Source organism: Hylobates moloch, unplaced genomic scaffold, assembly GCF_009828535.3.
Source record: "Hylobates moloch isolate HMO894 unplaced genomic scaffold, HMol_V3 SCAFFOLD_13, whole genome shotgun sequence".
NCBI lineage: Eukaryota > Metazoa > Chordata > Mammalia > Primates > Hylobatidae > Hylobates > Hylobates moloch.
This window is the reverse complement of record NW_026652288.1, coordinates 52,141,830-52,162,544: the sequence shown is the minus strand read 5'-3', so window position 1 is coordinate 52,162,544 and position 20,715 is coordinate 52,141,830. Positions and strand designations below refer to the sequence as shown.

Below are 20,715 nucleotides of genomic sequence, written 5' to 3'. Positions count from 1 at the left end.
GCATATTTTCACTCTCCCTCTATAGGGCCAGTGTCTGTCCCTATTTTGTTTACTCGGGTATTCCCAGTGCCTGAGCAATGCCTAGCTCACTGAATATTTGTTAAACGAGCACTATTTCATATACACCTTAGATAGAGAGGCTTTAAGCATATATACACACAGGCCTTACATATTAGGGTGACAAGGAAGTCGGTTAAAAGAAGAGGAAGGCAGGGCCATTGTGTGGCAGCAGGACTGGGGAGTGAGTGGTGAGTGGTGGAGAGTGAGACAGTGGGGAGAATGAAGGGACGACCCCTTGCTACACAGACAGTGGGTGTGCACAACCGTGGGTGCTTTGAGAACCAGAGCAGGAAGCCATGCGGAAGCTCTAACGTCTGTATCTATCGTGGGGTAATGATGTCTTGCAGGGCTATTGTGCAGAATAGGTGGCACAGGGCACATGAAGCAACGGGCCTGCCCGGCAGTGGCCTCGGTAGTACATTTCACCTGTTTACAAGGATCAGCCCTCACCCAGTGCCTACCTGGCTAAAACCAGTGAAGAGCCTCATGAGCCCAGGGACCCAGAGTGAAGCAAGAATCAGATGAAGAAAAGCTAAGGCACTGCAGATGGTGACATCCTGGGCAACAGATTCAACTGAGAACCAAACAGATTTAATCATTTATTGCAGGAGAAGCAGAGGACTGGACACAATCCCAATCAGAAGATGAAGAGAGTCCCTTAGCAGTGAAGGCCCAAGAAAGGCATGGGGGCAGAGGGGCTTGTAGCTGGCCTTGGGGAAACATCCTGGGCATGTGTGCTGTCTTTGCATTTCAGGCAATGACCCAACGAAACGGGACCAAGAAAGAGGCCACTGAGAGAGCTCCTGACTGGACTCCTTGCATCAAAGCATCACACCTTGAGGACAACAGGGAGAGGAAATGGGGTTGGGACTGTAGTGACAGACAAAGCATTTCTTGACTTGGAAAGGGAGCCCAGAGAAGGAGAGGGAGGAGATGGGTGGGTTGGGAAGCCTTCTGCTCACAGAGCCAACTACTTGTCCATCATCTGGAGGCCTTTTTGGTGGCACAGCTGCTCCCCGAGGTTTTGGCAAGGGGATCCTTGAGCTCGCTGCCACAGCTGCCTTTGGTCTTGATGTCTGCAGCTGCAGTTTTGTAGCTATAACTGCTCGAGGCTCCAAAGCCCATGCTGAAGCCAGCCCCTCCTGCCCCAGCATTGGTGCTGCTGATGACAGCTGGAATGCATGAGAGAAGACCTCAGCCCCAGTCAGCTCCAGCCCCACATCAGAGCCCCTCCTGGGGCATCCTGGGCCACCCCCTTTACTCTTGCCCGCAGTGGCTTCCTGCTGAGATGGATTGTCTCTGTTGTGTGTTTCAGTCTACTGAGAGATTTTTATCAGCACTGATCATACAGCTTCATTTTTCATGCACTTAGCCTCATACATTTTACCCTTTCCTATTAGTGTGTGAATTTCCCCCATGGGCAGGACCAAATGAAAAGAGGCACTTCTCAGGGCCCATCTGGTGCTGCTGGTCTGCTGATGAGGAAAGGGGCCACTGAGGGCCCTGTCTCTCAGCACCACAGCATCTCCACACAGGCTCTCTGAGGACATGCTCTCATTCATTCATTCAACCATTCCATCTCATTCATTCATTCCATCACTCAACCCTTCAGGCCCCCCAGTTCCCCTTAACTACAATTGGAGGCCTTTGCTTTGATCGACAGAAAAATAATGTCACCATTAAGCATCATTCGTTGGATGATACACTCATGAGTATCATTTGATCTTTCTATAGGTTGTACTTTTGTCTCTCATGATAGTCTTCTCCATCCACTGCTTCCCCTTAGTTACTACAGCCAGCTCCTTCCTTTTGCCCTTAAGTCTCCTCTGAGCCCCCTCTGTCATTCTGATTTCTCTTTTGTGTCATGAATTAAAGGGACTCGGACTTTTGGTAAGGTGACCAAGGGCAGAACTGAGATCTGCAGATACTTACAGATGCTCACAGAATTTGGATATTCGCCAGACATCCTGAAAAAGGAGAAGAAAAACAGGTAAATCCCCCATAAATAATCACCCCAACCACCTGGAAGTCACCTCTGTGAATAAGCCTCTCCACACAGAATGTGCCTTCCCAACCTCATCCCAGCCTCCTTTCTTCCCACACACCCCAGTGCGACCCCCCCAAGAAATAGAAAACTGAGATGAAAATCTGCTGCAAGGAGTCAGCCCTCCATCAAGATGCTTTAGAACTGCTTGCTGTGTGGGATCATTAGGCTTCCACTTCCCTCTAGTCATGCCACTGTTCTTAGACGATTAAGAAGAATGAGCTTACCTCCCCATTGGAGCCCCAGGCTTTGCTGGAGTGACCTTGAACTTGGACAGCCCTTAGAGGCCATCTTGTTCCTCCCCCCCACCCACAAAAATGCACCATGAAGGGTCAGGGGATGCTGTTTCTCAAACATTGCCAGCATTAATACCTCATCTCCCACAGCCTTTGGGATTTTTTACAACTTGGTCTTTCTTGCTGTCTAACTTTGGCCTTCCTAATCATGTGACAAGCCCATTTGCTGTATGGTTTTACTTCAGTAGGACCTAAACAGGACAAAACTGTTTGCCTTGGAGCTTCCTACCAAAGCAGAGAGAAAACTGGCCCTGACACATGGTATCCGGCCCCTCACCTGCACTCCTCACTCTCCAGCAGCTTGCGGTAGGTGGCAATCTCCACATCCAGGGCCAGCTTTAGGCTCATGAGCTCCTGGTACTCACGCAGCATCCGTGCCAGCTCCTCCTTGGCCTGGTGCAGGGCACCCTCCAGCTCATCCAGCTTGGCCCGGGCGTCTTTCAGGGAGCAGTCCCCCCGCTGCTCAGCGTCGGCTATGGCAGCCTCCAGATTGGTGCACTGAGGGGCAAACAGATCCAGCACTTAAGAGTCAGAGCCCAGTTCTGAGATCTTGCTTGGACAACCTCCCCTCGTTTTGTCATGCCTGATGGTAAGTGCTTGGGATCCTCCTGGTTTATCCAACTTTGGCCATCCCTAGAGGTGAGTCTGTCCTTCCCCTAACTCCAGGCATGGTTCACCCTGGCTCATGCCTCTGCATCTGAAAGTAGTAAACCTTCACCTGGGAGGGGGGAGGGGAAAGCACTGAGAAAGTGGGTGGCCTGGGCACATGGCCCCTGCCCTCTCCCTCCTGGCTGAAATATCAGCTGTAAGATTCTTATGTCAACTCTGAAAAAAAGTCTCTGAGCAGCTAGACTTCAATCAGCTCTGCAGTGTACAGGTTGTTTTAGGAGATCCCATAAATCACAGGGAAAACATGAGGGCTAATAAAGGTCCTATTAATAAAATGTCCTATAAACTTGCCACATTTAGAGTTTGGTCCCCAAATCCCACAGAGAACTATGCTAAATGGCAACAGGCTTAGAAGATACCTTTACATAACTAGAAACAGAAAACCAAACACCACATGTTCTCACTTTAAGTGGGAGCTGAACAATGAGAACACACGGATACAGGGAGGGGAACAACGCACACTGGAGCCTGTTGGCGGGTGGAGGGAGATAGAGCTTTAGGAAAATTAGCTTAAAAAATAGCTAATGCATGCTGTGCTCAATACCTAGGTGATGGGTTGATAGGTGCAGCAAACCACCATGGCACACGTTTACCTGTGTAACAAACCTGCACATCCTGTACATGTGCCCCAGAACTTAAAACCAAAATTAAAATTAAAAATAAATAAATAAAACAGACTGGGCACAGTGGCTCATGCCTGTATTCCCAGCACTTTGGGAGGCCAAGGCAGGTGGATCACCTGAGGTCAGGAGTTCAAGACCAGCCTGGCCAACATGATGAAACCTCATCTCTACTAAAAATATAAAAATTAGCCGGGAGTGATGGCGTGCAGCTGCCTGTGGTCCCAGCTACTCGAGAGGCTGAGGCAGGAGAATCACTTGAACCCAGGAGACGGAGGTTGCAGTGAGCCCAGATTGCGCCACTGAACTCCAGCCTGGGTGACAGAGGGATAATCCCTCTCAAAAAATATATATATTAATTAATTAATTAATTAAAGAAGATAGCTTTGCATAACTGCAGCTGGGGCTGTGTGCTTGCACTTATGTGAAAGCCCCCAGGGGGCTTCCTGAGCCCTTCAGTCTGAGTATGTGTTTCCTCAGTTAAGGTTTTGGTGGGAGCTGAGGTTTTCTTTCTGGGCTGTGCCCGACTGTGGAGCCACATTTGCTTCACACCAAGGAAAGCAGCTGATCCAAGGCCAAATGGGCTCTAGAATATTGTCCAGCTGCCGCCATCCTCCTCTGCTGGGCAGGCCCCCAGCAGTGCCAATGCCCTCGCATTTTGGATGAGTGGCTCACAGCCTCAAGGAGATGCCTAGGACCCAGCCTTCTAACCACAGAAAACCCTGCCCCACCCTTGGGACTGTAGAGGTTTTAATCATTCATGGAGTGGCCACACACACTGTCACCTGAACTCATCAAACTGTCTTTTGTTCTTTCTTATTGACCAAGATCCCACAGAGTGAACCTGGGGCAGAGGGACACCAAAAGCTTGGGTCTTGTGAACGTGACCCGAGTTGAGAGGACTTGAAATTTTAGCATCCTTCGAAACAAATGTCACATGAATGCTGAGGACACCAAATGCCAAGAAACTCTGCATGTGACATGGTGGGCTTCTTTGATGGAGGAGGCCAGAAGGGCAGGAAGCTCCTTAGCTGAGGGCCCTCAAAAGGAGCCGCAATGGGGACTCAGCATTGCGAGGGATCCCCATTTGTTCCCCACACAGGGTATCTTCCCTGACCACCAAAGCAAGTCACTTTCTGGTAATAACCTCATCCAACCGTAAACACATAGCATTTCATTAGTTAAACACTGTAGTAGAATACTGAGGGTAGCTTCAAACATCTGTGTTTTTTCTGCACTTATATAGCTCTTGATTAAACAAAAACACCATAAGTTATTTAATGCTGGTCTTTCTTCTTCCCACTACCATGAGCACAGAGGATTAGTGTGTGTGTGTGTGTGTGTCTGTGTGTGTGTGTGTGTACGTCTGTAAGCATGCACCATGCAGGGTGAGAGATGGGGTGCAGGGGAGGGTAAGGAGATGGGACAACTTGACTTTCCTGGGAGCTGAAAGCCTTAAACTCTTGCACTGCCTTCACAAACTTGAGGACTCATGGGTTTGCTTGCTTTAGAGCCACAGATGTGGTTGCACGGGTACTACCTCCCAAAAAGGGGGACCTCGGTGCAGTGTCCTCCCCATAGCACAGCACTAGTTCAGGAAGGCCCCACACGAGTGCAGGGCCCTGAGCCCGATCTGGGTTGTGGGGGCTGTGCCTCCTCCATTTTGTTCTAAAATCTCCTGCTGGATTCTCTCTCCTCCCACAAGGTATCATCATGGGAAATCTCCAAATTGCTCCCTTTTACCTCCTGCATTAGGTCTAAACCCCAAGGCCTACCTATTCCTACCCAGTGGTGTCCCCTGCTCCCTGCCACCACTGCTGAGCAGCGAGCCACCTGCCCCAGATAGGCAAGCCCACCTGCACGTGTGCCGTGCACATCCCTACCTAGGCCCATTGCTCCTGCGGGCTCCTTCACCTACTCCTTCCCCTCTCCCAGTGTAATCTCACCTCCTGCAAAGCTTCCCTGGGGTCCTCATTCACCTCTCACCCTTCTGGGCTCCTGTAACACTTACCTACAGTGTGTAGGCTGCTTTATCCCTCCATATCTGTTCAGATCATCCTCTCCTGGTAAATTAGAGGAGGCCCTAAGGAGGGCACTGTGTTTTACCCTTTCTTCATATTCTGTCTGGCCCAGATTGTGACTCAATAAATACTGTTAGTGGATTAATTTCATAGAACGCACCTGCTTCTTCACATTCCCTATCTCTGAGCGGATCCTCTGGATCAGGCGGTTGAGCTCAGAGATTTCAGCCTTGGTGAGCTTGAGGTCATCCCCATGCTGGCCTGCTGTGACCTGCAGCTCCTGGATCTGAGGTTGGGTGACAAGAGAAGAGGAACACAAGGATCCTACTGAACTAGGGAAGGTCCCTTTTCTTCTGGACAGAAAGGATCCTGCCCTAGTTCAACAAGATCCTCAGGTTCTCAAACACGAGAGCCTTGGCAGAGTGTGAATTTCCTATCCTCATTTTGCCAAAGTGGAAACATGAAGAAAACATGAAGATAAGACAATATATGTGAATTACCCATAGAAACTGTGTCAGAATCCTATCAGGGTTGTAGCTGGTGTGGCCTCAGCCAAGGGCCATGACAGGAGAAGGGCTAAGCCCCACATGTGTCAGCAAAACAAGCCAAGACTGTAGTTAATCTCCCTTACCCATGGGGTGGCATTTCCGTGAGGCCCACCTCCAGGACAAAGGAGGTCTTGACTGAGCCTAAATACACACACACACACACACACATACACATGCACACATACTGAGAGGGTGCTAGCTGTGGCCAGTGGGACTCAGCACACCTGGCACCCAGCTCACCTTGGTCTGGTACAGGGTCTCAGCCTCGGCCTTGCTCTTTAGGGCAATCTCCTCATACTGGGCACGGACCTCGGCAATGATGCTGTCCAGGTCCAGGTCCCGGTTGTTGTCCATTGACAGGATGACGGACGTGTCGCTGATGTGGGACTGGATCTGAGCGATCTCCTGGGGATGGTTGGGGGAGGGGAGCTAGTTAAGGGGTACTCGTGAGGAACTGGTTCTCCTGGTCCTCCCTGGGCAAATTCCTCACTGTCCCTCTGCCTTTCCTCAGCGTTTGAACTCTGCCTCCGCACCAGTGCCCGGCAGGCACGTGAAGGAGCGCCTTAGGCTTTCAGCCACAAACGCTTGGACTCCTCTATCCATTGCACACTCAGAAGCACTCCTGCCCTCTTCTACATTCTCATCCTCAGAAACCAGCCACCGCCACCCTCCACCCATAGGACCAAGTCTGAACTCTTTACCTAGCACGTGAAGGCCCCTAGGGAGTCACCAGCACCAGTCCCTTCCCCAGGCCTCTGCGCCCTTCCTCATTCCTTATGCTTTAGCACAAGACAGGCTCCTTGACCTTCTATTTTTCTGCCCCCCTCAGCACCCACTGAAATCGTCCTCTTTCTCCTCTCTCTCCAACAACCTTCACTGATGGCCCAGGCGGAACCCACCATTCCTTCCTCTGTTCTCTGAAAGCTCAGCTACATGGTGTTTTCCTGCCAGGCTGTGAACTCCTGGAGGGCAAGAATCACTTCTTCTCTTTCATGGACTCCTCAAAACCTAGCTCATTGTTCAGCACCCAGTAGGGCCTTGGTGAATGTCAGGGGCACCAGGTTGAAAGCTTTCTCCCTCCCAATTCTTGGTCCACACCACCTTCCAGCCAGGGGCCAGAAACCACTTGTTAAAAGAGCAGACCTCACAAGAGAGGTCAGCCAAGTCCTTACCCCTTCATAAAGGCACTTGAAGAATGTAATCTCATCTGTCAAGGAGTCCACCTTGGCCTGGAGCTCAACCTTATTCATGTAAGCAGCATCCACGTCCTGGGAGCACATGACAGTCAAGCCGCCCTGAGAGGGCCTCCTCTGCCCATTCCTCCCCCCCGCCACAGGAAGCCTTGCTCTCTCCACTCCCTTCACCCTGTGCTTCATGGGGGGCTCAGTCCCTGAGAGTAAACCAACTAACGTGCAGTGCAATGGCTACACCAGTAGTGCAGTAAAATGCCCAGATTTTAGACTGGCAAATTCTAGAAACAGCATGCATCCCAGGCAAGGGCCTTGGAGGGAGGGGCTGGGAAGTTAGAGTGCCAGTCACCCCTGCCCAAGGGACTGAGTGACCTACAGGGCCCCTTTCCTCACCCTACAAGCATCATTGTGCCAGGTGGTCAGGTCTAGGCTTCTTCCAGCCCACCTTGCACCCCTCTTACCTTCTTCAGCACCACAAACTCATTCTCAGCAGCTGTGCGTCTGTTAATCTCCACCTCATACCTGCATGGGGCAAGACAATGAGGTAATTCCGTTCTGCAAACACTCACTGAATAGTTAGTGACCACCTCTGTGCTGAGAGCTGCAGGGTGGGGGTCTTCAAACTGGGATGCATGTACCCCTAGGTACATGCATAACCTTGCTTAAGGGGATGCAGGCAAGGACATATTTAAAGGAATCAATTTCCAGCTCCTCTGTGCCTATGCAGTCTGTCTTAAAACTACCTGCCTCAGAGAGCACCTGTGGTTGAGATGTCATGCACATTCTACTGTCCCTCTCCCTGTCACAATTAGCCCCTCCTACATTACAGCAGAGGTGAAAAGACACTCCCTTCTGGTACACGGCATCTTAATACTGTGCAATGGCTCAGGGTGCAAAAACCTCCTAGGCACCAAACAAAAGCACCATTCTCACTTTCAGACTGTATGTTTTACCTATTTCTTATACATATTTCTGTTCCAGGTGAAGCAGAAACAGAAGCAAGGTCTAAGACACAGAAATGTGGTTAGGACTGGGATGTTCTTAATAGACATATTGTTGATTGGGGAAGTAAGAGTACTAACCATTTTATTTAAAGAGCTTACCTCTTCCATCTCTTAGTATTCTCAAAGAATGAGTTACAGGACATTTGTGAGAGTATGGTAACGAAATAGAGCATTGGTAAGAAATAATTAATGCTAAATGGATAAGCAAAATGTGGTGTATACATACAATGGGATACCTTCAGACTTAGAAAGAAAAAAAAATTCTACCATATGCTACGACATGGATGAACCTTGAGGACATTCTGCTAAGTGAAAGAAGCCAATCACAAAAAGACAAATATTCCAAAAGACAGATGATCTCATTCGTGTGAGGTACTTAGAGTAGTCTAAGTCAGAGACAGAAAGTAGAATGGTGGGAGCCAGGGGCTGGGAAGAGGGGAGGGAAGAAATGAGGAATTAGCGTTAAGTGGGTATAGAGTTCCCATTTCACTAGATGGAAAGCATGTTCTGGAGGTGGACAGTGGTGATGGTTGCACAACATTATGAATGTATTCAATACCACTGAAGCATCCACTGAAAAATGGTTAAGATGGTAAATTTTGTTATGTGTATTTTACCATAGTAAAACATTGAAAAAAAGAATTAAGGCTAGATAATAGCTTTTTTATTCATGTACTTAACATAAACAATCCTTTTCAGCTCTTCGCTCATTCCTAAGGCATGTCCTTTTGGAAGCCCCCTCCTCAAAAAGCACTGTTGAGTGTGGCAATTCCTCGAGGATCTAGAACTAGAAATACCATTTGACCCAGCCATCCCATTACCAGATATATACTAAAAGGATTATAAATCATGCTACTATAAAAACACATGCACATGTATGTTTTTTGCGGCACTATTCACAATAGCAAAGACTTGGAAGCAACCCAAATGTCCATCAGTGATAGACTGGATTAAGAAAACGTGGCACATCTACACCATGGAATACTACGCAGCCATAAAAAAGGATGAGTTAATATCCTTTGTAGGGACATGGATGAAGCTGGAAATCATCATTCTGAGCAAACTATTGCAAGGACAGAAAACCAAACACCGCATGTTCTCACTCATAGGTAGGAATTGAACAATGAGAACACCTGGACACAGGAAGGGGAACACCACACACTGGGGCCTGTTGTGGGGTGGGGGGAGGGGGGAGGGATAGCATTAGGAGAAATACCCAATGTACATGATGAGTTAATGGGTGCAGCAAACCAACACAGCACATGTATACATATGTAACAAACCTGCACGTTGTGCAAATGTACCCTAAAACTTAAAGTATAATAACAAAAAGAAAAAGCACTGTTGAATGGCTGAGCAGTGCAGGGTAGTGAAGGGAGCTATTTCAAATGTGACTGGGATGTTTTCTGAGGCTGTAGATCTTTCTAGTTATGCTGTATAAAAGACACAGAAAGCAGTTTATATGATTTATCCCCGATTCTGTGTCTTATTCAAAAGATAACTGAAACTTTTTAATCAAATTATGTCATGAAACAGCTATTTCTATTACAGTCAATCTTTATTTTATATTATCTTACAAAATGATTAATAATGTCTACCCCCTCTTAATAAAAATAAAACATATGGTAGTTGCCAGGCCAATTAATTTTTAGTAGTTTATATCTATTTCCTAAAATACATAGAAAACGTTTGACCAAGTGGACTATCAAAATCAATGACATTAGTTGTAAATAATTTTACATTATTTACTTCTACAGGCCAAACACTAGAGTTCAATACACACATTAAAAAGAAAAATAAGTTTTATAGCATTATTAACTTAAAAATAACTTATTATTTAAAAATATATTGCAATGAATAACTAAAAGTTAAATCATGAAAAAGTACGTATTGATTTCTCTTGTTTTATAACATAAATAGTTGTATTCGTTATATTAAATCTAAATCATTTTAATCTTGAATGCTTTCAATAATCTATTATACAAGACATATTTCTTAGTTTATTGCTGAGTGGATTTTATAACAGTCCCTAAAGTACAAAGTCTTATTTTTACTTGAATTTAGAAATGAAGTCAGGCTTTTTCTGATAAAAAGCAACTCATGTCTCTGATTTGAACATGAAAATTGGCTTTTCCAATGAAGCTAGAGGGCAGATATTTTCTATATAAATTGAATGAGGTAAATCTGCAGCTCCAAAGTTTCAAAAATGTGCCAGTGTGTGTATTCGTGTACAAAACCATGAGCCAGAATCACATTATTTTTTAAGGATAAAGAATTGGCATAGGTGTATTGAGTACTAACAATGTTTTATGTTTCCAGTTCTTTCTGATCCATTGGATTAAACGTGGTGCTCCTAAAGGACAGAATAAGTTGTATAAGCATGGTCATTTGATCAGTCTTGGTAAAGCCTTATTGAAAAATTTTCCAGAAATTTGGAAGCTAATGACTTTACTGACTAGGAAACAAGTTCTTTTTGCAAGTCAGATGGTTTTTAATTTTTGCTTTCAAAAAAAGAAGGATTTGAATTGTCAGCTGACAGATGGTTAAACATGATCTTTAATGATGAGTCATTATGTGATTTTGACATGTAATCATTCACCTAAGAAAGTATGTATTGAGTGTGGGGTACTTTGTAGACACAAAACAAAACAAATATCCCTGCCCTTACAAAGCAGAGAGAGACAAACGACAAACACAACAAATAAGTTGTGTCAATTATGCAGCATGTTACAAACAGTAAGCACTATGGAAGAAAGAAAAAGCAGAAAAACTGGAAAGGCATTCCGAGAACTAAATAACACTGGGCTCGCAAAGCTCCTTCTATTAAAATCTACTTATATAATTAAAGTTTCCCAGCACTCACCTAAGAATGGAAAACACACAGGACTAGAATCCTATCTCAGCTCAATAAGAATCAATATTCATACATGGATAACTAAGCCACTTAGAAAAAAATCTGCCCCATTCAACTCATTAGGAAAAGTAGTTTCAATTTTTTTCATTTTTTATGTTTAATACTCATTTAACAGAATTAGCAATACATTTTGCTGTTTGGATAACTCAACCCAAAATAAGTCTTTTGACATTTAAAAACTTATGATCACAAAAGCTAAACTTTCTTTTTTTCTTTTTTTTTTTTTTTCTAGACAGAATCTTGCTCTGTCGCCCAGACTGGAGTGCAGTGGCTTGATCTCAGCTCACTGCAACCTCTGCCTCCCAGGTTCAAGACATTCTAATGCCACAGCCTCTGAGTAGCTGGGAACACAGACACACGCCACCATGCCCGGCTAATTTTTTATATTTTTTGTAGAGACAGGGTTTCGCCATGTTGGCCAGCTGGCCTCTAGCTCTTGAGCTCAAATGATCCACCTGCCTCAGCCTCCCAAACTGCTGGAATTACAGGCCACAAGAAGCAAACTTTCTAAGGTTTCAAGATACATGCATATTTTGTGATAGGGTGATCAATGAAAGACTTAGAGGCATAAAAATATATTATAACAAAATTATGTGGGGAAAGTGGCATGAAAATTGGAGTCCAAATGGGAAAACGATCAAGGTAAAAGTTATGATTTTTAAAGCAGAGCCCATTCATTGGCTTTTTAGATGAAGGGTGATGGGCACTAACCTGCTGCAGCACCTGGATGCAATTGGATACATCTAAATGAGTGATGTGGCTATTACAATTTTAAATGGGAACACACATAATACGTTTGAAATTACACCCTTTGAAACTACTTACACTTATGATTAAAAGGTTGTAGCTTCAATTTTTTAACTGTGAAATTTTTTAATTATGAAGTTTTTTAAAATCATTTTAGAGAGTCTATGAGAAAAGCTTCAGCGTGTACAATGATGCTTAAGACATATACACTGTGCATCTTCTAGAAACTCACAGTTTAACAGGAAGGCAAATGCACTGAAAATTCTAATTCAATGATGATATATGATTAGCATTTCTTATGATATAAGAGAGATGCAAAAACCTGGCATGAGGACCCACAGGTGGAAGAGATGGGTGATAAAATCAGTTTTAAAATACTCCTAATAAATGCAGCTAATATTTATTGTACCCCTTACTATATGCTAAACACTGTGCTAAATTCTTAGCACAAATTATTTCATTTAATCCCCGCAACAGCCCTATGAAGTAGATTCTATTATTATCCCAATTTTATAGATGAGCTCATAATGCTAGTTACTAGTGAAGCTGGGATTCAAATCCAAGCCTTCTGACATAGAGAAAACAATGCCTTACATTTGTGTAGCACTTGGATTCTTTTCAAAGCTGCTAATACGCTACTGTCTGGCTGGCATTATCCTCTCAATAGCTCTTTTAGGTAGCAAGGCAAGAATCAGTATTTGGTTTCCATAAACACTAAAACTAAAGTTCACAGAGGACACAGAGACTCATCTGTGGTTGCTCAACTAGTTCATGGTGGTTCAGGAACACAAAGCCACTCCAATCTGAAAGGCCCAGAGATAGCACCGCCCCTGGACGCCTCCATGTGAGACTTCTGGACTGTGTCTGGCAGCCGCCTGTTCTTTCCAGACCCTGCTTGCATCTAGAGATTGGGCTCCAGTTCCCATCTTAATTCCACCGATCTCAGTTCACACCATATTTGTTTCTTCTTGTTGGTGGCTATCTGAAACTGTTCTTTAAGCCTGTCCTCACAATCTGTGTGCTTTCTGAAGTCAGGGACCGTGTCTCCTCCTTCCTCAGGTTCTCCATGCATGGCTTGGGCCAGGGTTCCGCTTTGAGGGAATTTCAGAATAGGGATGGGCAGGTAGATTGAATACGGAACAAGAGAAAGAACTCAGCTCTGACGGTCTCCAGCCACTTGAATTGTGGAAGAAGCCACAATTCAGGATTTCCCTAGAAATCCTGGCATCTGGAAGCAAACTTCCAAAATATCAGGTCACACTGAGCCTTGATTTATTACTGTCTCATATTCAGCTCAACTTGGAGGAAGACACAACCTCTGGTTCCATCTCATTCTCAATCATCCTCAAACATTCTCAATTATTCTCTTTAAAGCCAGGATTCAGCAGCACAGCCATGATTCAACATGGAATAAGTTTTTAAAATTCTTTTTTTTAGATTTAAAATTTGTTCTGGAATTGATGGGGTGTCTTACGTTCTGGGAACTGCCATGGAAAACTTAACTCAGGAGGAACTACAAAGGCCTTTGGGTTGTCCATCTGGTTTTGATACAACTCTCTTTCCCCATTCCTCCATTTTCAGTGCTAGAAATTGAGCACACATTTCCTAGACAGTTTGGAAAACCGGTGTAGGTAGATCTATTATTTTCCTAAGTCCCATTCTGTCTGGATGTTCCTTCCTCCCCCGGTATCAGCAAAGGTTCTAAGAAGCAAAAATGCTGTCTCCAAACAAAAACCTCATTTGAAATCAGATCCTCCAGGGGCATATTCCCTGCCACTCACTCACCTCTTCTTGTAGTCCTCCACCAAATCCTGCATGTTCCTCAGCTCTGAGTCCAGCCTCACCCTGTCCCCAGACAGCGTCTCCAGCTGCTTCCGCAGGTTGCTGATGTAGCCCTCATAAATGGGCTCCAGGTTCTTCCTGCAGTTGTTCAACTCCAGCTGCTGTAGGAGGTTCCACTTGGTCTCCAGCACCTGATTCTGCTGCTCCAGGAACCGCACCTGGAACCCAAAGGCAGTCATCACCCAGAGTCCCCATGTTGTTGCCTCCCAAGAGTGAGGAGAGGGCCCCAAAAACCAGAGGCAGCCATCCTGGGGGACTGAGGGTAGGAAAGAACAAGGCTCATCCCGGGGTGGATTGAGCCGAGGGACTTGCTCACCTGGATCTCCAAGACAAGAAATAGGACCCAGTCTATAAGAAATCAGGAAGAGGACTTAAGCAATGGTACCATCTGCCTCTGCCTCAGTGAGTTTTCATGAGATAGAGGTAGCTTCTCTTGCTATAAATGCTGGTGTTTTCTGAGTAAAGAGAAATGGGGAGCAAGGGAGAAACAGGGACTGGGGAGTGACATTGGAAAGCACACTGGCATTTAGAGCGTTCCTCCTGTTGTGTAGCCTAAATTGCACTTGGTTTGTTCGTTTCTTTGTTGTTCACAGCAGGTTACCACATCTTCACAAGGTTCCTTCGTACTTGACCAGGGTGCACATTTTTAGACTCAGTAACTCCAAGCCCTCTGCCACACACCAGCATTCCTCTTCTCACCTATCTTTTAGCTTGAGGGGCAGAAGGAAACATGCTAGGGAACAACAGACATAAAAGAGCAAGAGAATGCCCCGGCCTCTGGAATAGCCACTGTGTTTCTTCCATGCAGACCTGTGCCCTCCTGCCACCTCACTTCCTCTTCCCTAGCAAAGTGGTGACACTCGGTCCACCACTAACTGTCCTGTCCAAGGTGAGCTCATTTCTTAGCCTCCCATGTCTTACTATCCTCACCTGCGAGGTAGAACAACGACAGAATCATGGGTTGTGCATTAGTAAATGAGAATCACTTGGGACGGCACCATAAATGTCAGCTATTGTTATCAGGCTGTCCCCTTATCACTCACCGTCTACACCTTCCACCCAGGTGGAGACAAGAGAAGCCCATTCCCTGTCTCCTCTCCACTCACTGGGGTCATTGCCTCGGAAGCTCCAGAGACAACTTCCCTATTACCCCAATTTCTGGATGCCCCACCCTCAGCACACACCTGTAACTTTACATGCACTCTTTCCAAGTGCCTCCTCAGCCTCACCCTTCAGTTTTCTGGCCCTTTTCTCTCACCTCCTCTATCACCTTCCTGGCTACACACTCACCCCACTCCTCAGGCACCAAGCACCATGTCCTGCAACGTCTCTTGGCCTCTGTTCCTAATGCCCTGCCCTGAATGTGGGTCCCATCTCTTCTTCTGATATTGGGAACTCTCAAAGTGCCCATTCCTTGGAGATCCTGCCCCCTCCCTTCCCACAGTCTTGTCTCATGCAAGAAAGAAATGAAGGTCCTTGACGGGTTTTGGCTGTGTCCCCACCCAAATCTCAACTTGAATTAACTCTCCCAGAATTCCCACGTGTTGTGGGAGGGACCAGGGGGAGGTAAATGAATCATGGGGGCGGGTCTTTCTCCTGCTATTCTCCTGATAGTGAATAAGTATCACGAGATCTGATGCGTTTATCAGGGGTTTCCGTTTTTGCTTCTTCCTCCTTTTTCTCTGGCCACTGCCATATAAGACGTGACTTTGGCCTCCCGTCATGACTCTGAGGCCTCCCCAGCCATGGGGCACTGTAAGTCCAATTAAACATCTTTTTTTTTTCCCAGTCTCGGGTATGTCTTTATCAGCAGCATGAAAACGGGCTAATACATCCTGTTTATTGGAAGTATGTGCCAGGCACTGTTCTGAGCACTTTGTAAACATCCCCATTAAGCCTCATCTCAACCCACTGGAGTAAGACCCATTATTGTGCCCATTTACAAATGGAAAAGGGAGGCTCGGAGAGGTTATGACCCGCCCACGCTCCCACGCAGCTCGCCAGTGGCAGAGCCAGCACCACTGTGCACACTGCGCCCAACGCAGGGACAGGCCGATGCCTGAGGACTCACCTTGTCGATGAAGGAGGCGAACTTGTTGTTCAGAGCCTTGATCTGCTCCCGCTCCTGGGCGCGCACCCTCTGGATCTTGGGGTCCAGCTCCACGTTGAGCGGGGCCAGGAGGCTCCTGTTGACGGTGACCTGAGGGATGCCCCCGGGCGGGCACACGGAGGGACACGCGGGCCCCAGCCCGGCGCTGCCGAAGACGGTGCCCACGAAGCCACCCAGGCGGCCGCCGCCTCGCCCCGCCGCAGCGCTGAGCGCCAGGCGTCGGCTGCCCCCAAGGCAGAAGAGGCTCTTGCTGCCAAAGGAGGCCGAGCCCTTGACCCCGGCCCGGAATGAGGCGGAGCTGCTGCCGATCCCGCCAGAGAGGACTGCGGAGCAACCGCTGAAGCCCAGGCGCTCCCCGCAGGGGAAATGGGTCAGTTGGCGGCTCATGGCTGGCAAGGAGGCAGGAGGGGCGCAAACAGCCGCTGCGTTCTCGGTCCGGCTTGCCTCTTAAATAGCCTGGCTGGCTGGAGTCAGCCTAATTTGTATGTCGACAACACCTTTTAGATCCCTTGAGGCCTCTTGGGTTCTTCATGTAGGAAATTACCATGCACTCACCGAGATTTTTGTCTGTTCCACCGTGAACTCCCCATGAATCCCTATAAAGTGACCCAGAACCCAGCATTTACTTGGCTCACCTCCTGCATTATCATGGCTTAGCGACCTTATCTCCACCTGCTGGCCTCCAATTACTGGGGTTATTACTCCCAAGATCGCCCCTGGAAACTTCCAGTGGGGCTGACCCTCTGGGTGTGTGTCTGGGGAGACAGAGGTGTGTGAAGCAGAAGTCCAGGCTGCTTCTGCTTCAGAAGGCCATGGAATAGAGTCAAGACTATCCCAGAAAATCATCCTTAGCCTGTCCTCCTCCTGCCTCCCAGGCTTCTGGATGAGGAAAGCTCTGTCCCGTGTGCAAGAAGGAAGTTCAGAAGGAGGAGATTTTGGCCCCGTCTGCAGAGACCTCTCAGTCTATTGGGGAAGGCAGGACACAGAGAGCTCTGGTCACAAGTGTTGGGGGTTGACTTTGGACCAGAGTGAAAAGATTTCTCCACTAAGCATTTCTGGATTAAGAATGGGGACCATGCTATCTGGAAGGGAGGGAAGAAGGCCTGGGGAGGTGGCACAAGAAGGCTCAGGCGTGGTTTAGCAAATGATATTTCCTAAGGTTTTGGTTGTTTTCATTTTTGTTTTCTTTTAATAGCAGAAGAGGCTTATTTATCCCATCCAGGAAACCTCTGCTCAGGTCATTTGCAACCCTGTCATTTCTAATTCAGCATCAAAATGTGATCAGTTATTAGGAACAGGTCAAGACTCTTCAGATCTAAAACCAAGAACTAGATTCTAGAACTTCATTCCCTTTAAGCTACAGAGGCTCCTTCTTCCACCTAACCTGATTTCCTTTTCTCAAACTTAAGCTGCCTTCAAGTCTCCTCCTCTCTTAGCAACAGCTCTCCTGTTCCTCTGGCATGCAGGTGGGATTATTTCATTGCTCTTATTTCTCAAGCTGCCTGAGTCCTGGGTGTGTGTTCCATTTCCTCTATCAGATTGACAGGGACCCCTGGATTCACCCTTCCCTCCCCTGCTTCCCCAGTGCTCAGCCCAGGCCTTGGCCAAAGGGACATTCAGGATGATTGTGAAACAGCAGAGTGCTTAGGGCAAGGCTTGTTTCTGCACCTTCAGTGATACCCTGAAGGCTGGGCTCCCCTTGGGGACCTCATGGGATGGCTAAATGGTACCTGGGGGTAATTGGCTGACATAGCCTCCTCTGGGCCAATGACAGGACATAATAACAGCCGAAGCGTTTACTCCATGGGGAACGAAGTTGTGAGGGCATTGTTAAGCGGTGGAGATGGCACCGATCACAGATGAACAGATAATGGCGTCTGGGTGTCCTAGGTGGGACAGAGGGTGGGCTCTCAGTGCTGCCTCAGAGGAGGGGCTGTAGTCCATTCCCTCTGAAGAGGAGAAGGGCAGTGTCAGTGTGGCTGGGTGACAGCAGACCCTTCAAGAAGATCAAGGTTATGTTTTTCATTATTACATGAGATTTTCCCTCTACCCCGTAATTTTAGCCAGTTTTTTTTCCACAAGCACAAAAATGAATTTATGTATTCTAGCCATTGAGAGTAGAAAAGCAAGGAATGGATTACATTGAAAGAGGAGAATTTTTCGTAGGATTGGCTGAAAAAGGGTGTGTTTGAAATCATTTTTTTTTTCTTCCTAGAAATTTTCTAAGGAGTTGAGATATCCTGGGACCAGGGCTCTTCTGCCCAGGGTTAGGGAAGAGTAAGATGACCTTTTCTTATCTTCCTATGAGGGGTTGACTGGCCGGATGAATAAGGAATTCCTCAACCCCTGAATCACCTTTATTACAGATCATGAGGAGACAGAAGTGACACATGCAGATTTCAAAGGCTTCAGATGTGTGGGGATGTCAGCAGATCAAAGGGGATTGAGGCCAGGGAGGAGGGGTTCTCATTGCCTCTGCCTCTGACAGCAGCTTACAGTGTCACCTCAGGCCTTGGTGACCACCTCTGTCATTAGTTCTTGGGTTAAAGCAACCCCTGGATTAGTAAACCAGACAAGGAACATTGCCCTTAGAAATCAGATCTTTACTACAAAAGACGGATGAAACCACTCTAGGCTGAGAATTGAAAATGCATTGCTGGTTAAACTGGGTCTCCTTTGCCCTATAACACTAGTTCTTGGGAAGTTAATAGGTATCATGCAAAAAAAAGATATGGGAATGGATTCTGTGCTTGGCTTAAAAAAAAAATGAAGCGAGCATCTTATTGCAGGACTTTCTAGGCCCATTAACATGCTTAGTGCTAGAGCAATTTTAGGGCAGTGAACTATTCTGTACAGTACTGTAATGATGGCTACATGTCATTATACATTTGTCCAAACCCACAGACTTCCCAGTGAATGCCAATGTAAACCTGGGACTTGAGGTGATAATGCTGCATAAGTGTAAGTCCATCAGTTATAACAAATGTACCCCTGTGGTGGGAGATGTTGATAAGGGAGGAGGCTATGCATGTGTGGGGGTAAGGGGTAAATGGGAAACCCAAGTACCTTCCACTCTATTTTGCTGTAAACCTAAAACTGCTCTAATGAATAGTCTAGTAAACAAAATAGATGTATAGATGGGTGGGTGGGTAGATGGATGAATGGATGGACAGATGGATGGTATTAAACCATAAAAACAGAAAAACGCATGATACTTTCTGTTGTACCAAAGGGTAATACAAAACTTCATGTTTTTCACACCTGATGGCTGAGAGGTGAACTTGTGAATGGGGCAGTGTCAGTGGGTTTTTTCTATTTTTTAATATTTCTGAATTTTCTAATATGAGCATATAATGCTTTTATAAATAAGTTATATTAAAAAAACAAACTAAAGATGAAAGGAGAGGGAAGTTGATTCTAGAATCAGAAATAAAGTACTGTTCTTGTCACACACAAAAAACCTCCACAAAACTCAGTGTTTTCAAAACTATTTTTTAGGCCATTGAGCCCTCTCTTTGGCCAAATACTTTATGGGGCCAGAGTTTCGAGGAATATACTTTAAGAAACACTGAACAAGGTATCTCCACTTCACCATTAAATTGACTTAAATTTCCCATATCTGAAGAGACTTACAACATCTCCCTAAAAACATGAAGGAGGCCTAAATATAATATACAGGCTTATCTAGTTTATGGCAATATGGCCAGGGTTGTACTGTCCAAACCAAAGGGAGGTAGTTTGCATGGACTCCTGAGAGCATGGTCAGCATCATCCCTGCACTGGCCAAGGGAGAGAGAATTCTCAGCCTCGTGATCAGCCTTGGGTACCTAGACTGAGCAAGGTGAGCCACAGACTGCCAGAGCTCACCAAATAACCTTGCTCTCCTCTCACTTCCCAGCCTCCTTTGCAGTGCTGGTGGGGCTTGGGGTCATGTGACTAGCGCTGGCCAATGAAACATGAGTGGCATTGAAGTGTATCATTTCTGGGGTGGGGCAGTAAGCAGGTCATGTTCCTCCTCCATCTCTTTTCCCCTGTCTGGTGACCTTGGAGTTCATGTGTTCCATGTGGCAGGGCTACAAGGCAGAAGAGCCTGGGTCCCTGAGACACCCAATGGGAGAACCACATAGGGCAGCTGCCCTAACCTGCCTTGGACAGTGAGTGAGAAATAAATCTTTGCTGTGTTAAGCTGCTCAGATGTCAGGGTTTGTCTCTTGAGGGTGTCAGCATTCATTATATGAACCCAAGCTTAGAAGTTAGATGGCAGAAATCTTACATAATAGCTAATGTTCTGTATCCTAAGTTCATGTTCTCAAACAATCTTCTGATCACTATCAGACATTCTCTACTTCCCTTCTCACTTCAGTTTCCTGAAAGAATAGTCTATACCTAAAAACAATAGGGGCAGCCATTTATGGAGCACTTACTATGTGCTAGAAGAACTAAATTCTCGTACATTATTTCATTAAATTTAATTCTCATGACAACTCTATGAGGTAACTCCAATTATTAACCCCTTTGTATGGATGAGAAAACTGAGGCTTATGGAGCAGAAGTGTCTTGCCTAAGTTACACAGTTAGTAAGTGGCAAAGACCTTCTGACTCACGGTCCATCTGACACCCAAGGCGTTAACTTCTCTCTCAAGCGCTACA

The 20,715-nt window shown here is 46.3% G+C and overlaps 1 protein-coding gene across 3 annotated transcripts; it reads right to left on the bottom strand.

Moving 5' to 3' along the window:
- Positions 1-646: 646 nt before the first annotated feature.
- Positions 647-16,462, bottom strand: KRT72 (keratin 72). Of its 3 annotated transcripts, XM_032173666.2 has the most exons (10): positions 16,027-16,462; positions 13,899-14,113; positions 7,910-7,970; positions 7,431-7,526; positions 6,499-6,663; positions 5,871-5,996; positions 2,678-2,898; positions 1,993-2,027; positions 1,023-1,232; positions 647-895 (listed from the first exon to the last, which is right to left on the bottom strand). In XM_032173666.2, the coding sequence occupies exons 1-9, from the start codon at positions 16,450-16,452 to the stop codon at positions 1,042-1,044; spliced, it is 1,536 nt and encodes a 511-aa protein (XP_032029557.1). In that variant the 5' UTR covers positions 16,453-16,462; the 3' UTR covers positions 647-895; positions 1,023-1,041. The 3 variants fall into 3 exon arrangements, with proteins under 3 accessions (XP_032029557.1, XP_058282271.1, XP_032029558.1); XM_058426288.1 differs by having other exon boundaries at positions 647-1,232; XM_032173667.2 differs by lacking the exon at positions 5,871-5,996 and having other exon boundaries at positions 647-1,232.
- Between the last annotated feature and the right edge of the window lie 4,253 nt (positions 16,463-20,715).